Raw genomic sequence first — 22,776 nt, forward strand, 5'->3', positions numbered from 1 at the left:
CAATAGTAAAGAAAAAGAGGCCAGGCCATGAATTTGAAATATGGCAAGGAGGGTGCATGTAAGGCATTAGAGGGAGCAGAGGAAAAGGAGAAACTATGTAATTGTATTATAATCTCAAAAACAAAAAATAAAGGAAGAGTTCACAAATACAATTAAAATACACATTTAAAAATCAGCATCATACAAGAAAAAATACATCATCATACAACATACACACACACACACATATATATAACACATATCATAAAATTTGCTCATTTTTTTTCTGGGGACAGAGAAACTGAAGAAATAAGATTGAAAGGAAAAGCAAATGAACAAAACCCACTACCAAACACAAGGTGAGACAATCACTTATTTATTGGACAAGGCAAGGTCATTTAAAGAGAAAAAAATATATCCAACAGTGGGTTTATTGGTGTTACAGGCATCAAGGCTAACAAACGACAGTATTCGATACATCATGGAAACTGGTCACATACAGCCAAGAAGATGCTGTTATGTTATGTCACTCAAAAGTATGCCACGAGTGCTTAGGAAGAATTATTAGGGAGTTAGTGTGCATACTTGCCACCAATTCACAATCTTTAGTCCCTGCAGCAGAGCTATTAGCCCATAGGATTTGGCTAGTTCCCTGGTTATGAAGTGTGTTCCTGCATTCTGGAGAACTTTGATGAGTATGTCTCCTATTTTTGAGTGTCACTGAAATCATGTCAGTTATAGGCTTACCTAGCACTAGATCAGATCACTGGTTTTCAACTACCCTAGGCAGTAGTGGACTATCACACAGTATTGTAAATAAAATTCTACTGAACACACTTAGCACTGTTACGATGCACCCAAGTCTGATTTAGTCTTAATAGTACCATATTTCAAGAAGGTAGCAGAAATTCAATGAAGTCGATTTAAAAAATGGGAGTATTACCTGGTTTGAGGTATACAAGCTGTCCAAAGGTGGACACATCTAAATTTACCGTGTCAGTTATCTGCCAAATGATGTAGCATTATTTTAAGCAGGATTTTCTTGGCTGAGTAGACAAGAATAGATTTTAATATCCACTGTAGACACTAGAACGGGCCAGGTACTGGTGGCGCATGCCTTTAATCCCAAAACTTGGAAGGCAGAGGCAGGTGGATCTCTGTGAGTTGAAGTCTAGCCTGGTCGACAAAGTGCATTCCAAGACAGCCAGGGCTACACAGAGAAACCCTGTCTTGACAAAACCAAAGCGAGGGTGGAGGTAACTAGAATGGAAGTTAGAAGCAGTGGTATAGAATGGATATTTTGGCTAGGGGGGAAACTATTCTATTTAATAAGATTAACTCTAGAGTCTGTCAGGTATCTGGCTTTCCCTCTTTAGATTCATGGATTTAGCAACTAGCTTTTTCTCTGTGATACTGTGGATGAGCCTAGGGTCTTGCACGTGCTAGGCAAGCTTTCTACCAGATTTACAACCCCAGCCACTTCCTCTCACTGTACTGGGCTCTGAGTTCTCAGAATGAGCATTCATCCCACATAGGAAATCATACTTAGGAAACTGGTTGCAAATGACTAAATCTTGTATTAATTCATTTATAGTAAATGATCAGATTCTGCATATAATAAACCATTGGTTTCCTAGGACCTAGGTGGGACACACTGGGAAGAAATCAGAGGTGACTAGTAAAGAATATAGGACTTTCTGGAGGGGAGTGAAATGGCCTGGATTTATCAAGTGGTTGCATAATTTTGTGAGTATATTTAAAGTTACCCTTTAAAATTTGTATAACTTCTTTAAAGATAAGGTCTCACTGTGTATCTAATTCTGGTCTTGAACTTGTGTGACAACTTTCCTGCCTTGGCCTCCTGAGTGTTAGTATTGTAGGTGTGAGCCACATCTGGCAACTATACACCCTTTAAAGAATGGAAGTACAAAACACAGAGATTCTCAGTAACATTGTTATGAAAACACATTAAGAAGGGAAAACAGTCTCCAAAGAGAAGAAAACAAGAGGCTCTTCAGTCAAGTAATAGTCGAGGAAGATGGCAGAAAAGCCTAGTGTACAGCATGCTTCGTGCATGCCATTTTGATTTAACTATCACATTAGTCCTTGGATTCGATTTTTTGGGGGGTTGGGGTTAAGATAGGGATTCATTAAGATAGCCCAGATTTGCCCTAAACTTGTGATCCTGTTTCAGCCTTGTAAGTGCTAGGATTACAAGCACATGCCACCACACCTGGCTTGGCTTTACCCTTTTAGCCTATTTCTAAATTATTGTAGGTAATCAGCAGATTTCTGAGTCTGTCCTCATTAGAGAACAGAGTCGGTGCTCCATAGACTTAGCTAGCAAAACAAGAGCTCAAGAATCACAACTCGACGTCAAGGGCCTGGGATGTAGTTCAGCTGGTCCAGTGCTTGCCTAGCATGCATGAGGCCCTGGGTTCAGTCCCCAGGACCCCAAACCCCAAGTGTAGTGGCAGCACCTATAATCTTAGCACTGATGCAGTAGAGTCATGAGGATCATCCTCAGCTACATAGTAAGTTTGAGGCTAGCTCAGGTTATACGGAATCCTGTTTACAAACAAAAACCGAAACCAACAAAGAAATGACAAAATAACCTTGTCCTTTGAGGCTGTGTATGAGTGGGCAGAAAGGCTGAGGTTCATTCCTAATCAAAAAATGCTACCAAGTAAAAGAGCATCTTGATATGAAGACTCTGCCTGAAACAAACAAAAAGCATCAGGCGGGTTTCCTATCAAAAGCTACAGTTATTCCCTTTACACCTATATAGTTTAACACAAGTAATGTGTTCATGCTTGTGGAAAGCAATAATCTCTAAAGTAATGTTGAGCTTCTGAGTTTTCTAGCTGAAAAAGCTACTCCAATTTTCTTAGAGTAAAACTACTGTTTCTGAAAAACATTCAATGCCATCCTTATCCTCACCTTCAGCACCGCAGAGATGGAAAACTCCAGGCCAGCTCTCAGTCAGAAGCTGCAAAACAACTTCTTAAATGACCTTAATTTTCTAAGAGAATTTAAATAGATGAACTCCAAATATTTAGAACATATTTGGCCCAGTTTCTTTGCATGTGCCTTTAGATAAAATGAGCTGTTTCCTTTACTTCACTAATTCACTAGTTCAGTACGACATAAACCAACAGAATGAGAGAGACTGGCTAATGACAGTCAGTTTTCCTCAATCAATACTATTCTACCTACGCAAGATAATGAAGTCACAAATTGTCTTTTTGGTCTACTTTCTTTCAACTAGTCTTACATTGTACAATCAGTGAAAATTTTACAACAAAAGAACATGAGTAGTTTTACAGCAAGATGAACTTGTTAAATATGTTATGATAGAATTTCTGACACAAAAATTGCTCACTGCACACAGAATCTTAGAAATGATGAAACAAGACAGCTGATGTTAGACAGTATCAGTGAGTGGGGTCCAGAGAGAAACCATTAATAAAGTAAAAATTGGCAAGTATCTGTAAAAGCAGAGTCACTTTTTAGGGGACCCAAGAAAAACGGTAAAGTCACCATTTTGGTCTTCTTAAAGAAGTTGGTCTGATAAGAACTAAAGACCATTTGACTCTTGTGCTGCAAAAATGCAGGTGTTACATGGTATTTCCAGGATTCCTAAAAACTGTAGTGCAAAAGAAAAGAAATCTACGAAAATAAATAATCACAAAAATCCCAACATTTTTTAGGGAATTATATTTGAAACAGTGACTTTTATAAAACATGGGAATTGTTTCAAATCAACAAAAAACCTCTATACGAAAGTTCAAAGACTCATTTCACAGATAACTCATACACCATTTGATCGGATCAATAATGTATAAACAAGGGCCATAGATTATTTTAACTAGCTCTGAAATAGCAATATAAATACTGATGTTGGGGGGGAGTGTTTTACACCCCAAACTCCAATACTCAATGCTGTGTCTGTCCTGTTATTTTATCTGTAAAAAGCTTAACGGCGCAGTGAGTCAAACTTTCGTAACTTCAACGATGTGTTAGAGGACAATGCATCTAGGTTTGAAGAAGTTGTTGCATCTGAAGGCCGGAACAGCACTCGACCACGATGGTTAAACACATAAAAAGATGGGTGATTCCTTAAGGTATCAAATGTCCTTAAAAGAAAAAAGAACACCAGTTTTTAGATAAACCTTTATAAAAGCCCATCTGGAAAGTAAGCAGGCCTCTAATGAATTATGAATTTGTTGTGAGTTACATTAGACTACAAATGGTAATCACTGTACTACATATTTTTTCTATACAGATAATGTAGAAAACCTGGAAATGACCATAAAGTTCTCACACTTTCTTTTCTTTAGTCATTCCTCCTGGGATGTCTAGCAATAACAACACACACTAGATGAGCTTCAATCACCTCTGTAAACTTAACAGCAGCTTATGATAAACCACCTTTCTATGCCAGCACACAGACTGCACCTCTGATTATTCTCGTTTGGCCTTAAGCTATAGATATTTCAAGCCATAAGAGATTTCACGGATGTGTTTTTCAAGTACAATGAAAAATCCCATTTGGCCTTCTGTATGTACTGTTGGCCAAACTTTGCTGCCCCCTACTTGATACCATTTGGTTTGGCTCCTTGCCTGAGATCCTTCAGACTCTTGCAGTGAGATTTGTATCCTCTAGAAAAGTCCATAAACATCTTGAGATATTAGTGTTTTTTTAAACACTAATTTAATTAATTTAAAAAATTAAAAATTAAAAAAGTGTTAGAACAAGAGAATCTTCTCTTTATGGAAAAAAAGACCAAATCTCAAAGTTAGCCCCAGTTAACCATTCAAGCATATCTCCAAATGGATTTGAGAGGTAGCTCAAGGATTAAGAATGTGTACTGCTCCTGCAGAGAACAGGGTTTAGTTCTCAGCATCCATGCTGGGTGGGTGGCTCATAAGCACCTCCACCTCCAATTCCAGGGGAATCCAATTCCCTCTGGCCTCCACAGGCACCTGCGTGCAGAGTGCACATAAACTCATGCAGCCATGTATACATAAATACAAAATAATCTTAAAATAGATAGAAATCATGAAGTAATGGAGGGGGAGGGACTTTCTCCAGTATATAGATGCTGCCTGTGAATACTTCAAAGAAAATATTGTAAGGGATTATTGTTTCTAGATAAGGAAGGTTGGGAAAGTCCAGAAATGGAGTTAAAGAAACCAAAGTAAAAATATGGGCAAGAAAGCAAACAAAAAACAAGAGAAATATGCAGAACAACAGTATTATTTAATCCACGCGCAGAAATAGGGCTGAGGGCAGGACTCAAGTCAAGATTAAGTTTAAATGACAGAGGAAACAGAAAAATAAGTTATTTTTCAAAAGAATAAGCTGGGACAAGAACATAAAAGCCTTGGGGGGTGGGAGGGAGAAGGGAGGAAGGGAGTGCATGGAAAGGAAAAGCAGGGGAGGAAGCTAGTCAATGTTTCTAAGCTATTGTCTCTCTATATACCTATTTTCATCCACCTATCACATTCTAACCAACCAATACTTTTAGGCCACTAGCAGGAACCACAATTTAATACCTTATTTTTACTGGCCCCCTTTTTATTTTATTTTATTTTTTTATTGTTTTCTTTTGAAGCAGGGTCTCCCCATAGAGTTCAGACTGCCTTGAAACTCTCAATCCTTCTGCTTCTCACTTCTCAAGAGTTCTGGGCTTACAGGCGCATGCCACCATACCTGGCTTTCAATTTCTGCTTGTCGTATAACACCAAACAATGACCTAATATTTTTCCCTCATTACCCCTACAAACTACATAACCATAAGGCAAAAATGAAACCAACTTTTATGTAGCTCAAACCAGACTGTCAATCACATACATAGAAAAAAATCTTTGAAATTAAATGCTTCTGAAAAGGGACTTACTTATTCTTTAATTCTGAAGTGGCATCCATGTCTTTGAACTCCCCTGCGATATGAACTATGCCATAACAGGTAACTGCAAAGGCCAGAAGTGTCTGAAGAACTATCTGTGAGTATAAAGATGCAGATTAACATATAGCATATGATTGCTACTGGAAAACTGACAATCCGCTTTCCCCCTCTGGGCAACTTTTTTTTTTAGATGAATATTCTTTAATAGTTTTTGAGAATTTCATACAATGTATTTTGATGATATGCCTTCCATTTATTCCACCTACATCTGTCTCTGTTTCTTTGACCCCCAAGTTTGTATCTCTTCTATATTAAATTACTGCTTAATAACCCCAAGAGTCAACCTTTAAGGAAAATTGTCCCTCCCTCCACCAGAAGTCACTAACTGTCCATAGGTATGTCAACTAGGAGTAGGGACTCATGGACCCTTCCCACTCCATGCTTAACTGTTGACTGGCTTGATGCTGTGCAGGTGGCCACAGCTGCTATGAGGGCAGTGCTCCTGTCATGTCCAGAAGACACTGTTTCCATCTGATCCTCCCTTACTTCCAACTCCTACGGTCTTTCTGCTTCATCTTTCATGATGGCCTTTGAGCCTTGTGGAAGGGGTATGATATAGAGATCCCATTAATCATGGCTAAAATCAGTGAAATAAAAAACAAAATATAAATAATCAGTGAAACAAAGAGTTGGTTCTTTGAAAACATTAACAAGATTGGCACACCTTCAGGCCAAGTTAACCAGAAGAAAGAAAAGAGTGAAATTAATAAAATAAAAGACGAGAAAGGAGACATGGAGGAAATTCAATCCTTTTAACATTTACATTCCACCAAGCTGGAATAATCATTTTAAATACTGATGATTTTCTAGACGTATGTGACCTATCGATATTAAAGCAAGATAATGTAAATAATTTAAAGGGTTCCACACTAACCATTGGTATAGAGGGAGTAATTAAAAAATCTCCCAACTCAAAGAAGCTCCCTGGGTGACTTGTAACAAGCATCCCTCAGAGCCACTCATCAAGGAGTCAGTTCTTACTTGAAATGGTTTGCACTCAAGACACAATAAAATCTCTTAAGTACAATAACACTTCTGATATTAAGGAAGTGAACTTAGCAACATGTTCACAGAAGCAAAATCACCAAGTACTGCATGGTACTAAGCCACTCAGAATTCAAGTACCAAACTGTCTGCTTCCAAGAGCAATTCAAACTCTTTTTTGTTACTGTTTAGTCTCAGAGACGGCACAGAGCTTCTGATCACAATATAAAGAAAAGCAATAGAAAGGTATCAGATACACACTGACCAGCTAAACTGCCAGTCTTTCCTCCTGTCTCATTTGAAACAGAGTCGAGTTGGCATTAAACTCATAACTATCCTGCATCAGCCTCTCCAGGTATAGCAATTATAGGTACATGCCACCAAACATGGCTTGCCAGAACCTTCCTTCTCAAAGTTTACTACTATACCTAGCTGCGCACTAATCCATTCCTTGTTCTTTCTGACAGTTTTCCTTCTGCTTCTGAACAGTTTAGGAATGTACAAAACACATTATCATTTACTTTTACTCATTGAGACTCTAATTTAAATGCACTCAAATACATCCTTTTGAGTCTAGCTGTATTCCCTCAACATTGTGAACTTCATCCCTGCAGCAGTTGTCTATTTCTTTTCACTGTGCTTAGTACCAACCATATGAAAACACCACAATTTACTGCATTATCACTGGGGATGTGGGGTGGTTCCTGTCATTTTTACAAGGCCAACATAAATATTCCTACATGTTTCCTGGTACACAGCAATGGAAACTCTGAGTACAGAGTATATATGTGTTCAATGTATTACATAACACCAAAGTACTTTCTAAACAGGTTGTGCAAGCAACAATCTGAATGTTTGAAATTAATCAACACAGGATTATGAGCCTATTTTCTGAATTATGATCACATGAATTTTATTTTAAATAGATACAAGTGACTGTATGTTTTATGTATAGCTCCCAAAAAGAGCAGGTGAAAAGAGCATGAGTTAACAGCCACATGTACTGCATCTTTAAACAGACAAAACTAGCCACAAGCTATCACTGTCTAAGTTAAAAAACTAATGACATCTGAAATGTCACTTTACATTACCACTAATATTCCAAAGAGATTGTTTTGTTTTGTTGTTGTTTTTAAGACAGGGATTCAGTTCAATGTTGCTGAGGAAAACCTTATTTTTTGAGCTTTCTTTTCTACATCCCAGGTGCTAAGATTATAGATGTGTTCCACTCTATACCCAATTTATTGGGTATAGAGGAGCAAACATTGTACTGAGTTACATCCCTAGTCCCACAGAGGTTGTCCTTCATAGAACACAATGTTAGTAAGAATGTGGAAAACCAATGAATTGTCATCAAAATATGTTCCAGAAAGACCATGTCCATGAAAAGGGAACTCTGAAGTGGGTGTATTGGCATATGCCTGTAATCTCACCACACAGGAGATGAAGGCAGCAGAATCAAGACTTTTAAGGCCAGACTTGGCCCACAGGATTTCACTGCTAACCTAGGCCACATAGACTTGTCTCAACAAACAAAACAAAAACAACATTAGCTAACTACGAAACTAAATACACACTTAGTATTGGATAGCAAATCTGGGAGCTCTTCCCTGGGGACTATGTCTCCCTGCTCTCAGCATTCCTTAGTTGGCTGTGTTTGTCTAGGGCTAAGGCCCCATGGTTATCTCTGAAATCATACGCATACAAGTAACATTATAAGAACTGAACAGGTTGTATTTATATTTAGGAATATATACATATATGTGTATGTATATAATAATTAAAGAAATAGAGGCCATGAAGTTGAGTGAGAGAGCAAGGGGTGTGTGCATGGGAAGCACTGGGAAGGAGGAAAGGGAAAAATGATATAATTCTATTTTAATTTCAAAAGCAATTTTTAAACTACACATACACATGCATAATGCCTTTTTAAAGGATCTGGTTTTCACCTGTCATTTGTTTCCTATTTATAGGTGGGGCAGCATAAGTGCCACAGCATAAGGAAGGGTTCAAATCTGAGACATCTTGCACAAGTTGGATCTCTCCTACCATGGGGGTTCCAGGGATCAAATTCAAATTATCAGGCTTTTCAGCAAATGTCTTTACCCATTGAGACATTCCATCAGCCTCCAAAAGCTGTCTCAATTAGGTAAAATAAAGTACATGTACCAAGACAACACTGTATATACATTTTAAAAGCCTAAACACTGATGTCCTTTAAACTATTAAGAGTAAATGTGAAGTTGCCAGGAATCAGTTTTGTTGCTTCCACTGTCTTAATTTTGAATGATTAGTTTATATTTTCACACCTATTGTTTAATTTTGTTACAAAAAACCTCACAATTTTGTTAAGTTTAAATCTAATAACAGTAAATTAGTAAAACAGTCAAGTGGGGAATAGGTATTAATTCAGGTTCAAAGCCACCTTCTTTCACTTGCATCATCCATTCCTGTCTGTAAATAATGTAGTGTCAGCATTACTTGTTCTTAAATTTCATTTTCAAAAGAATTGTTGGGCCAGTGAAATGACTGATCAGGTGAGGATGCTTGCCATCAAGCCTGATGACCTGAGATTTTTTTTTCCCTGGGATCCACATGGTGGAAGAAAACTGACTCCTGCTGTTACACTGTCACATAAGTGACCTACATACTTGTGCTGTGTGTATACACATAAAAAATATTAAAAAAGGAATTTTTATAAAAACTTGAGCCAAATAACAATTTTAAAGGCCATTTTATACTGTCAATACAGAAATTTCTAGAAAGACACCCCCATGTCCTTCTTTAATTTTTGTTTTTATGACAAAGGTCTTACTCTGTAGTCCAGGTTGACTTCAAACTCTGTTACAACAATCTTCGTGCCTCAATCTCCCAAGTGCTGTGCTTATAGGTTTGAGCCACCATGTCTGATCAAAAAGAACTTTTTAAAAGATTTCAAAATCTTTAGATTTTACAGTGATAAGAGCAGATAACAGCTAGGCAAGGTAACACAGGGCTTTAATCCTAGTATTCAGGAGGCAATGGCAGAGGCAGAAGAAGAAGCTGGCAGATAGATCTCTGTGAGTTTGAGACCAGACTGGTCTATATAGCAAGATCCAAGCCAATTAGAATTGAGACCCTAATTCAAAAAAAAAAAGAAGCAGGTAACAAATGCCATACTATGCTTGAAAATTATAAAAGAATAATAAAATAAGATAAAATAAAAATTGTCACAAGCAAAGTGACTGATTTTAAGTGTGTACTTAATGGAATACAAATGACCAACTTACATCTATTGGTAGTGATTCATCTTCCTTTTCTGTTAGTCGCATATAAGAACGATCTATAAAGCAGAAGCACACCATTAGGAAATTATAGCCCACTTTCTTTTCTTAAAATGCAAGAAAATCAATAGACCAAAGAAGTGGATGACTTATATACCACATAAAGTAATGATCCCAGATTCCTCAAAAACCTCTTCTAATGTAGTCAGCCTTATCTTTATGAATTAGATTATGCTTGTCATGGCCTGTCTTATCACCTAAAGTGAGTGACAAGATGGCAAATATGAAACTGAAAGAACTAAGCATAATTTTTCATTAGTATAGAAACTCTTGAATTCTGAAACTGTTTCTTTCACTAAGTGGTCAAAGAAGTCATAACTGTTTAACAATCAATGGGACTACAAACATTTTCGATGCTGAATGACCCTGCCACTGCATAGTGAGGTCACAGTGAAAACTGGTATGGAAATGTTCCTCTTCAGTGCAGTGGTGTAACTGTAGTTCCAGGACATCAATTTCTGTCCTTGCTACTGCTTAATTCTGGTGCTGCCTTCACTTCTGGAGGCAGCAAGAGATTGAAGGCTGGGATCAGGATTTAGAAACTGGTAACCCCAACTGGTCATAGATAGCACCAGCTTTTCTGTTTACTATAATTTACTGTACCTCCTTCAAGACATCCTCAGCAACCCTAGCACGTATTTCCATTGCAGAATGTTACCACGTGAAAGTGAGCAGAGTTATTTCTTAGTCTCAAAGAACTCCAGAACGGCTGCACTGGCCGAGCTTCCTCTGTGGCAAATGGGAACGTGAAAGGTGAAGAGGGTTTATTTAGTGCATGATCAATGCTCTGCTATATCAAAGGTCACTATGGCAGAGACGAGCATGCTCCAACCCCATAGGATGCTATCTGCTGCTGCAATTTCCCATGACACAACTAGCAGTAAAAGTAAATGGCAGTCTTTTGCCAGCATGAGCAGTACAGAGGTCTTGCTGCAGTCCACAAGGCAGTCTTATCACTTGAAAATTACAGAAATCCAAAATCTTTCGTCTATATCAAGTAGGACAATTATTCTAGATGAAGTAGGACAATCTACTTCTAGATTAAATAGGACAATTCCTACTTCATAATGTACTCCAGACTTAAAAATGTCCAAATCATTTTGTGTACATGTGTTATGACTCTGTTAAAAAAAAGTATGTATGCAGGCAGAGTGTATTTGAATTTACAGAGCCTATAAGTACAGGGGCAAAAGCAAAATCAACCCAATATGAAATGTTGTTTAGATTAACCTTCTAATGACACACTTCTAGCTAGCTTTCTTGTTTGAATGAAGTCTACTCTGGCTCTTTAACACTAGCTTCAGCTAGGCATGTCTTCATTGGAGAAATAAGGCTGTTGGAGTTCAAGGAAGGGTCTTCCTTGCTCTGTGACTATACAATAGAGTCAACGCTCACTTCAAAAATAACCAGTACTCCAGTGTATCCTACTCTCCTCCAGGACAGTGCTTCACAAACTAGTGTGCTTATAAATCACCCAGGGATTTATTAAAACGAATATTCCGATTCAATAGTTCTGAGATGGAGCCTGAGTAGACACTAACAAGCTCCCAGGTGATGTCCAGGATGCTGCTCTATTGACCACACTATAAACAGCAAGGCTCTAAGGCACTTTTCCCAGGGTCCCACCAAATTACAACTCCTCATGAACATTTAAACATATACATACACATCCCTTTCGCATATCTATATTATCTGACTGTAATTATTTGTTGGCCCGTTAGTTTTTCCACTCCTCTAAGAATTCCCTTAAGGAATCATGGAACCTCTAGCACCTAAAAGCAGAAGCAACTTCAATTGTTGATCTGAGAAAAACAAAAAACAAACAAACAAACAAAAACCTACCACGAAGCACCGTTATTTTTTGCCCAAGGTCACAGAGACTTAACAGTTAAGCAAAATTTTAACAACCAACCTTTTAAACCAGTCCACTGCTCTTTCCCCGTGTCACAGTGCCTCCCTGAGGCAATCGGTCACTTAACTTCTCAGTCTCTGCCTGGACAGCTAGAGTATCTAGCAGTCACGATGCCACATACATTCAAAGTTCTCAATTTCACACTTTGTCTGAGCTGCCTTACGCTGAGTCTGACATCTCGTGTCTTGAGTTCTGGACAGACTTCTGTTCTGAATTCTTTATCAAACATCAGCAACCTCTTCTAACCGTCCTGAAATCTAAGCGTTCCACAACCCTCCTATTTCAAGCCTTCCGTTGAGGACTCGGCACTGCTTTACTTAGCCACCCCGACCTAAAATGTCTCAAAACGGCTCTCCGGCACCCAGTCCAACCGTCCCTTAGGGGAGCGCCTCCACACAGTCCCTGGTGTCCCTCACGCGAGCAGCCCGTCCCTCGGGTACTTACGCTGCGCAGCTGAAAAGGCAGCGTGGGCTAGGGCAAAGAGCCCAACACCTACAAGCCCCTTCCACAGTGATGGCGCCATGATTCAGAAGGAGCGGCAGCCCAACAAAAGGAGACGAAGGGCGGCTGAGGTACTCCTTCTTTCACCGGCGGGCGTCCACGCGTCGCAGAAACATGACGTCACCAAAGCCCTAGGCGCGAAATGCCGGTTGCTGCCAGACCCAGAGACCGGTGAGAACGCGGAAAAAGGAATGCCGGGAAGGCCAAAGCGACACGGAAAAAGGGCCTGAAGCCTCCTCCGCGTCTGCGCAGTGACGCTTCCCTGAGAGAGGCGGAGCTGAGTTGGGGGCGTGAAAAAACAGGCCAAGCGAGACCAATGGGGAGACGAGGTAGATTGTCCTCAAATAAGCGCCGGATTTGGAGAAGGGGCGGGACTTACGGAAAAGCCTGGGAGGAGAAGAAGGCAGGGCTGGTGGCGTTGGTAAAAGACTGTAGGTGTAGAATTCAAAGGCCTGATACTTGGTATTTGTTAATTGGTTAGTTGATTTAGTTTTCCTTTGAACAGAGTCTTTTCCTTCCAGTAAGTCTTTCCTATGCCTCTGGCCTCAGAAAACTGATACTGAGGCAGCTTGCAAGGGCATTAACGTGAGGAAATAAAGTGTAGCGAGTAATAACTTGGGGGGTGTTGGATCCCTGAACGCTTGGCTTGCTGGCATTAGTTCAACTTCTCATCTTTCTACTTTACGTTTCTATGAGCAAGATCCACACAAAAGAGAGTGTAGCACAGCAGGACTGATTTGTCATGAAGAAAGCTAGCATGTATTAAGAAATAAGAGAATAAGAGGATGTTTAAAGCATAGTCTGATCAGCATACAAATGTAACCTTTCTCCATTTTTATCTTCATCTCCTAAAATGTAGGCATTCAGAAGTGAGATGTTTCCTTGATCTCTTTTCGCTCTACTCTCTGTTGACAAGTTCATTAGTTCGTTTCCACTTCAGACCAGCTTACTTATTACAGTGATTCCAAATAAACAACTTTACCTCAAATACCATAACTCCTTAGCTCCAGATCAGCATTCCTAGCTACCCACTGCTGAATACTAAGTTGTGTGTGAGTAGACCCTGTGGGCATGACATTTTTATGGCCAAATGTAACTCTCACTCTCAACTCTATATAAGTGATTTCAGTGCCCCTGGCTAAGTGGCACAGCTTTGTAAACTGCATATCACAAATGGAAAGCATGATTGCCATTCTTTCCCACCAATCTGCAAAGAACTGTGTCATCTGAATAAGTTGACTCACCAGTACCTGGTCAGTGCTGCTGGTTCTTACTATGCCTTTTAAATTTGAAGCATTCTCACTTGCGATCTACTTATTCTACTCTGATTTTATATCACCTTATAAACTATGTTATTTACTTCTTATGTTTGTTGGGTTGCTATTGCTTGCTGCCTCTCTTCCCACTCTGGAATGGGCGCTTCAAGAAGGCAGCTTTCTTTCTAAATAGAACATTGACTGTCAAATAGCAGGCATTGAAAACATACGTGTTGAATGAGGGATGAATCAATGACAGCAAAGAACACAGAGTGATTTTATCACTGAAAAGATCTTTACAGAGATTCTGTCTAGTATTTTGAGTTGGATTTTAAAAATCCCTGTGGTCTTTTGATATACTTGAGTTTCTTCAACTTGGAAAAACTGGACCCCATCACATTAAGTCATAATCATTACTGTTCTCTGGGCCCTCAATATCAATATCAAACAGTGCTTGATCAATAGCAAGTGCAGTATCATGTATTCCTTACAAAAGGAAACTACCAATGAACTTCACAATTAGAACAAGCCAATTGATCACTATTTAGTTAGCAGGAAAATACTTGAGATGTTGCAATATAGAAAACATAGTTTTAAAAATCATTGGTCTGAGCGTGAGGACCCCAATGGAGGAGTTAGAGGAAGGGCTGAAGGAGCTGAAGGGTTTGCAACTCCATAGGATGACAATATCAACCAACCAGACCCCCCATCAATGGAGGGACTCATGGCTCCAGCTGCATATGTAGCAGAGGATGGACTTGTTGGGCATCAATGGGGGGGGGGAGGCCCTTGGACCTGTGGAGGCTCATTGCCCCAGTGTAGGGGAATGCTAGAGTGGGTGAGCGGGTGGGGGGTGCACCCTCATAGAAGAAGAGGATACAGGGGAGGGGATAGGGTGTTTGTGGAGGAAAAACTGGGAGGGGGTAGCATTTGAAATCTAAATAAATAAAACAACCAATAAAAAAATTTAAAAACATCAAAATTTTGTTTAGCTTAGATGATGCTCATATTGAAATGGAAATAAAACTTTTCCACTAGACCTAATAACAACTTTTCCACATGATCTAATAGCAAGTTATCTGAAGCAGAAAATGATTACTAAAAGGTTAGAGGGTTTTGAGAGAGAGGTGGCAGGTGCAGAGGGGAGGAGAGCAGAAGAGAAGAGAAAGAGACTGACTCTCACCCTGTAGTCTCTGCAGACCTCGGAATCATAATTGAAATTTTTGTGCTTTATCCTCCCACCCAGTGCTGGGACACTTGGCATGTAACACCATGAACAGCTAAGAGTTTTCTGAAAGTTCTGGGTTACTTCTTTAAGAGAGAGGGTGGTGGGTTATGGAGAAATACACCCACTAAGAAATCTGGTATTTGTATAAGCCACCAATGCATTTTCCTAGGCTTCAGAGAAGTGACTCAGTTCCAGAAAAGCAGCTTTGCTTTCTCTATTCACTTAAGATACATTTGCATCTCTGCATCTCACTCTCTTTCATGCATCCGCCCTCTTTTTGACCTTTATCAATGTATCAAGTACCAAAAACTAGCCTAGGTTTACGTTTTCTAGTCACAAACTGTTAAATCGAGTTCATGGGGTTTGCTTGGAAACAGGGTCTTGTCACGGTGCCCAAGCTGGCTTCAAATACTTGGGCTCGAGTGGTCCTTCTGCCTTACCCTCTCCAGAAACTATAGGACTACAGATATGTGTGTACCACCATGCCCGTGGAATGACATCTCAATTGTCTATAGATTCCAACTTGAAGGGAGATCAAGGTGGTCTTAAATAGTTCTTGAGAAATGAATCCTACAAACAGGTAACTAGGATGTATTCCAACATGGTTCAGCAGTTGGGGTTAGTCCCAGAGTACAAGGTGTGACTACCAAGAGCACCTGAGTTCTTAGAACAAAACTCAAACTGCCTGGGACCCAGTATTTAAATTCCTGTGTGACCACAGAAATGCCTTAACTACCTATCCCTGCAAAAAATAAAACACTGTCCACATGTGCCATGGATCAATGGTACAGAGGTGGGAATAATGATAGCTACGGTATTTAGAGAGAAACGTTTCCCAGGTTAATCTTTTGACTAAAGAAAGTGTCCCAGCAATGGACCTCTTTTTCATGCCAGCCAAGTTCTTAAATTATCTTTGTATGTCCCTTTTACAGATTTCAAGCTCTCATATAAAGTTTCTCCTTTCTCTGGCATACTCTGACCAGGTTGGAAAATTCACTTTCCCTGTAAATATGTTCCTATTACAGATATCTATAAGAAGAATATATAGTATGTACTAAAAGGGCTTATGAGATAGATTAGCAGGTAAGAATGTCTGCTGCCAAACCTAATGACCTCAGTTCAACCCACAGACCCCACATGGTGGTAGGGGAGAGAATGACTTCCTAATAGTTGAGCATGAGTTCATGTGCAAACACACACACACACACACACACACACACACACACACACTGAATTAAATTTAAAAACTTTCTTTAAGGTATTTATATTAAGAAATATATCTCTGGGTAACAAATTCTAGAATGCTATTAATTACTAGGCAAACTAACCTGGTTGCTTGCCCTCCCTCTCTCTCTCTCTCTGTCTGTTCTCCCTCCCTCCTTTGCTTCCTCCCTCCCTCCTCCCTTTATGGATTTATCAGCAAACAGGGAATTGCATAGGTCTTTCTCAGGTAAGGAACCAGATCAATAAAAGAGCAGAAACTGAATCATTCAGACAGGCAGATCTTCCCCAGATTCATATAGGCTTTCCCTAAACACATCCATCATGCACAAAGTGCTTGTCCAGGTTCCCTGAAGACACATAAGTAATCTGCCAGAGAAGCAGTCACACATTTTTTTTTTTTAAGGAACTACAAATCAGGACAAAGTAGAATCCCTTGGACACATTTTCCCCTTTAGCTAGGCAGATGTATAACCCTTATCAGAGCCTAGGCCTCTTTACGAACAGCTTCTGGGGGCCCCAGTTGGCTCCCTAGCTCCCAGAACTGGAGTCCAGGTCTCTGGTTTGAAGCCCTCCATAGGAAACTAACATTTTCAAAATTGACACTGCATCCATTTATTTTCTTTGCACAGCCATAGTGTGTACTTGGAAGGAGTACACACCAAAATTCAAAGGAGACACACCAAAACATGTATCTCACAAGATCTAAGTAGTACCTTGGCTTTTGGAGACTCCAGTCTGAATATGATTATGTTTACATGATTCATCGCTTTGAGAATTCTTTGCTGGATTACCTCTACTACAGTAGTTTTCTAGAGCATGTACTGTGGACTGGCATAAGGTTTGGACGCTGGATTTTCCTTCTGACCATCTGATAGATAGGAGTCACTCATGTCCTCTCTGTGCTTCCATGTCCTCACCTGTAACTTGAGAACCATAGCTGTCAGGATTGAGTGACATCCTTTCTTTGAGGCGTTTGAGTAATCTCACACATTCTAAGCACTCGATACATGTTTTTATTATTTAAAAATATTTATTTTTAAAATTGTGTGTGTGTGTGTGTGTGTGTGTGTGTGTGGTGAGTGTATCTGTATATGGGTATTATGCACACGAGTACAGGTCACTACGGAGACCAGAAAGATGTACAGTGTCACCCCTTAGAGAGGGAGTTACAATTGGTTGTGAGCTAGCTGCCTGATGTGGTTCTGGGAATTGAACTCTGCTTCTTGGACAGAACAGTACATAGATATTGCCTGTACCCTGAACAGCTCTCTGCTCGACCCTACCTGCCCTTGGGGGCTGCGGGTGACTTGGTGCAGAGTCATCGACAAAGACTCCAGGCGCTACAGTCCACCCGCGCTCCCGTTGGTCCCAAGAAAGCATCGCTTCTACACAGCAGTTCCTGATTGGCTGGCATTGTTTGCACCAGCATCCTTGGTCTCTCAGACAGTCCTCAATTAGGTCCGCTTGCAGGAATGCTGGTGTCACTAGCAGTCCTCAATTAGGTCCTCCTGCAGGAGCTACTTTTGTGACTGTGCTGTCCCCAGCGTTTGCATAGAGGCGGCCCTGCCGTCCCTGCTACACATGCTATTGACTACGAAGCCATATCTCCAGCTCTCAGTTTTTTTTATGTTCCTTTACTGTTATTGTGTATGTATGGTGTTGGGGGAGACTCGTACATGTGTGCTATGACCCAGATGGGGCGATCAGAGCACAAGGTTGTGAGTTTGTTCTCTCCTTCCATCTTTATGTGAGTTCTGGGTCTCGAACTCACATCCTCATGATTATAAAGTAAATGCTTTACCTTTCTTAACCATCTCCAAGTCCCCATTATTATTTTAATCTCCCTCTCTCCCTCTCCCCCTGCCCCGGTGTGTGTGTGTTCATGTGTATAAGTACAGCTGGTACAGGTCAAAGGACCACCCCAGGAGTTGGTCCTCACTCTCTACCTTGTTTGATACAGGATCTTCTTGCTTGCTGTGTATGTCAGACTAGTTAACCCATGAGCTTACAGGGAGTCTTCCATCTCTGCCTCTCATCTTTCTGTAAGAATACTGGGATTACAGATGTGTGCTATCAAATCTGGTATATGTGTCCTGGGGATCCACACTTAGCTCTTGCTTGTTCAGCAAGTGTTTCACCCACTGAGCCATCTTCTTAGCCTCTGTTATTGATGCTTGTAGTTTTATAAACTAAAGAGATTCCCTAGCCTATTAATTTTTCCTAAAACATCATTTGATTCTTCCCTTTGATTTTTTTTTTCTTTTCAAGACGTGATTTCTCTGTATAGCCCTGGCTGTCCTGGAACTCAGTCTGTAGACCAGGCTGGCCTCAAACTCACAGAGATCCATCTGCCTCTGCCTCCTGAGGTGTACACCACCAACAACTGTTTGTTCTCTGTTATTGTTTTGTTTTTTGATTTTGTTTTTGAGACAGGGTCTTACTGTATAGCTCTGTCTGGTCTAGATCTGCCTGCTTCTGTCTTTTGAGTACTGACCCATTGATTATTTTAATTGTTCTGTGGTTATTTTTAGCATGACAATATCTCTTAGGGCTTTAGTATGAGGGTAATACAAACATACACCTCAAAAAATCTGAAAAAGAAAATCTTATTTGCTTTTCCCCTCCCAGCACATTGAACAATGATGTGAGGAAATCAATTGTGTGAAATCTTTTCCGTGTTTATGCTGGTTCCAAGTTAGTAGCTGGGACCTCTCTGTGCTCTGTTGGGATATAGGCATTTACTTTTTTCTTGCTTCAGGACTGAGCTCATGATTTGCTCTCTTCTTGGGAAAAGTCAGGATATCCCACAACTTCAATACTGAACATAGTGCTCCCAACTCTAGTGCTGGCTCTGATGTCACTCCTGAACTGTCATGCTACATTTCTAACTGTCTCCTACAATGTCTGCATGTGGATTGCCCACCAGTCTCCTTTTTGAGACAGGGCCTTCTTGTCATTTATCCTTGGCTGGTCTGGCACTTGTTATGTAACCCAGGCTAGCTTCAGACTCATGCCAGTTTTTCTGCCCCAGCCTTCTGAATGCTCAGATTACAGTCATGTGTCACCATGCCTGGATTCGCACTAGTTTCTTTCTTCCACCCTGTCCATAGTCAAGTACAACCTTTTGACTTCCTACTATTACTGCTACGTTTTCCAGTTATGCAAGATTGAATCTGAGAGTCCTTTTTCAGTGTCCTTTTTTTCTTTCTGGCAGTGCTAGGGACTGAAGCCAGGGCCTTACGCTTGTGGATTAAGTGTTCTCCCCCTGAGTGCATCCTTAGGCATCTGCATTGGATTTTGTATCGCTTTGCCACATTTATTCTTTCATTCCTATCATACCCAATACATTAAGACCCTATTACATTTTAATACTACTTCTGTTAATTGTCCATCATTTATTTATTCATTTTTTGGTAGGAGAGTGTGGTTCTGTGAATGAGAAATGTTCTCCATGGATTTGAATATCTGAATACTTGGTTCCAAGTTGGGGATGCTGTTTGGAGTGGTTTAGGTGAGTCAGCCTTGGAGAGAAAAGTATGTCTTGGGGGCAGGTCTTGAGATTCTCTAGTCTCACCATACTCCCAATATGCTCTCTCTGCTTCTGCTTGCCTTTGAAAGATGTGAGCTCCCGGCCCCCTGCTCCTGCTGCCATGCCTGCTGCTTGCTGCTATGGCTCTCCACCATGACGGGCTGTTAGCCCTCTGGAGCTATAAGCCAAAACAAAGTCTGTCTTTCTTAAGTGATGTTCTGTCACGGTGACAGAAGAGTAACTAATATTGAAAAGGCACAGAATCTCACTGTGTAACCCAGACTGGCTTCAAAATCTTGTTGCTCCTACCTACCTACCTCAGTCTTCTATGTGCTGGGATCACAGGTTGTGTGTCGGCCATGAGAAACTGCTTTTCTAAAGTCCTGGCTGCCCTCCTCCCACCCAATACTCATCTCTCTGCATGACATTTATTCCCCTTTCTGCTGCCAAACCTAAACTGGGGAGATTTTTTTGAATGGGAAAATGAAAGAGTTAAACATTTCACTTGCATTGTAGATTTTCTGTAACCTGACCTCAAGCAAACTTTCATTTCTCCCAGTCCATGAGTTAGTTACTAACTGTTTATCAGGTACTTCCAGTGAACTAAAGATTGTGCTGAGCACTAGACTAAACTTATCTGGGTTTTTCAGTTATCAAGTATTTACTGAGTACTTACTATATACCTGGCATTGCAAAGTCCTCTTTCACTTTATCCTTCAGTTGAGTCTATGTTCCCATAGAAATTCAATGCCACTTGCAGACATGGAGATTGCCATTGTACTCAATGAAATTCGAGGGACATTTATTGGTGCGGTGATATGGTATACAGTGTTGAATACTTTTTTTGCATTTTCGTGTGTGTGTGTGTGTGTGTGTGTGTGTGTGTGTGTGTACATACAATCCGTGGTGCATTTGTGGAGACCACACGACAAAACTTGCAGGAGTCAGTTTTTTTTTTTTTTTGTTTGTTTGTTTGTTTTTCGAGACAGGGTTTCTCTGTGTAGTCCTGGCTGTCCTGGAACTCACTCTGTAGACCAGGCTGGCCTCGAACTCAGAAATCCACCTGCCTCTGCCTCCCAAGTGCTGGGATTAAAGGCGTGCGCCACCACTGCCCGGCCAGGAGTCAGTTTTGTTCTTGCACCATGTGAATCAGGCTTATTGGCATATATCTTTACCCACTGAGTCATCCCGCTTACCCCAGAGTACTTACTTTGGTTAAGTTTTATACTAGGTGCTGTTGGTAAAAGACAAAGTAATATCTAACTTCTGCTTTGGAGGTGGTCATGATCTTAGAAAATGAATAAGATAATGTATGCAGAGAGCTGGGATAGAGATTTGCCCAGGGAGGTCAGAGTCCTTAGGAACAGGAGCCTCCAACTGAGTCTGAGGACATCCTGGGAGTTCAGTGATTTTTAGTTTGAGTTTTGTCAACCAAGTAGAAGTTAATTTTGGAAGGGTTGTAGGCCTATCCGCGCAGGAGAAACACAAGGAAAAACAAGTGGGAGATACATTTGGACCATTTACAGAACTATAAGATTCAGTTTTGTGTTTCAGAATATCTGAGGTAAATATCTCAGAGGAGGACAGATTGTAAGAAGCAGCAGCCTGGTGCCATGGTGCTCCCTGCATTGTGCTCCATGTTGAGGGGCTGAACTGAATGGGGGGCGCTGAAGGATCTGGAGCAAGGGTGGACATAGAAAAGCAGAGTAGAGCTTCAAAAGTGCTGTCTCATAGAAGGCTGGGGAATGAGTGACAGGGACTAAGGCAGAGGTCACAGTCTTCCAAGAAAGGGTCACATAAATACCTTAGGCTTTGCAGGCCCCAAGGCTTCTTTCAAAATTACCCAATTCTGCCCTAGTTACAGAAAACCAGCCATAAACGGTGAGCAAACAAATGGCACCACTTTTCCCAACACTCTAACTTGGATGGATACTTAAAGTTTGATTTCACGTGAGGCGACCGTCACATCACAAACCCCTTTTGGGTTTTTATCATTATTATTTTAAAATCTCAAAATCATCTTTAGCTTTAAATTAAAAAAAAAGCAGATGATAGGTTTTCTTTGGCCCTTTGGCCGGAGTCTGATTTTTGATAATACCCACACTAGGGGATGTGCTCATAGAAAAGATAGAAATGCACTTGAAAAGCTTATCTCTCGAGCAAGAGGCAGAACAGTGCAATAGCGATGAGGAGCTTGAAGGGAGGGCTGGTTATCAGAAGAGACCTCCTGAGCATGTTGACAGAGTAGCAGGGGACAGAAAAGGGATCGCGGAACGTGATGGAGAGGATGGTGGATGATGGTTAGAGTTGCCTCTGGAAGAGGCAGAAAGGAAGACATGGGGTGAGCTAGATTGAGGACTCTGTTTCTGAAAGGAGGAGGAAACACCTTTGACATGAAGCTGAAGTGGGGGTGGGTGGGAAGGCATGAATGTGCCGTTGAATAAATTGGAGGGCAGAATTTTCCCAGAATGCTTTCAATTTCCCAGTGAAAACAGAAGCAAAGCTAGAATTTGGAGTTGTTTATCTGATTATTGAAGTCTCTTCAGGGTGGTGACAGGGCTGAGAAGAAGAGAGGAAGCCTGTGAACCAGACTCTCAAGTACTCTCAATGTGTAGGAGTGACCAGGAAGTGGTTAGGTGTCGAAAATAAGGAAAAGAGAAGGCGACAGAGCTTCCCATGAAGGGTGTGGGAGTAATGGGTTTGAACAGTAAGAAGGAAGCGAAGTGTCAGTTCCTTCAGGCTACATGATTCATGGTGTGTATGTGTGTGTGCGCACATGTGTACACATGCACACATGTGCATATAGGACAATAAGGTTGCTATGAAAGGAACTGCCTGCACAACTGTGCGAGTGTACACACACACACA

The 22,776-nt window shown here is 40.7% G+C and overlaps 1 protein-coding gene across 1 annotated transcript; it reads right to left on the reverse strand.

Moving 5' to 3' along the window:
- Window positions 1-334: 334 nt before the first annotated feature.
- Mmgt1 (membrane magnesium transporter 1) lies at window positions 335-12,828 on the reverse strand. The gene is made up of 4 exons (XM_028776926.1): window positions 12,615-12,828; window positions 10,205-10,257; window positions 5,883-5,986; window positions 335-4,115 (listed from the first exon to the last, which is right to left on the reverse strand). Exons 1-4 carry the CDS (start codon window positions 12,691-12,693, stop codon window positions 3,956-3,958), a joined length of 396 nt encoding a protein of 131 aa, XP_028632759.1. The 5' UTR covers window positions 12,694-12,828; the 3' UTR covers window positions 335-3,955.
- Between the last annotated feature and the right edge of the window lie 9,948 nt (window positions 12,829-22,776).

The sequence above is a fragment of the Grammomys surdaster genome, unplaced genomic scaffold, assembly GCF_004785775.1.
Source record: "Grammomys surdaster isolate TR1022 unplaced genomic scaffold, NIH_TR_1.0 274, whole genome shotgun sequence".
Classification (NCBI taxonomy): domain Eukaryota; kingdom Metazoa; phylum Chordata; class Mammalia; order Rodentia; family Muridae; genus Grammomys; species Grammomys surdaster.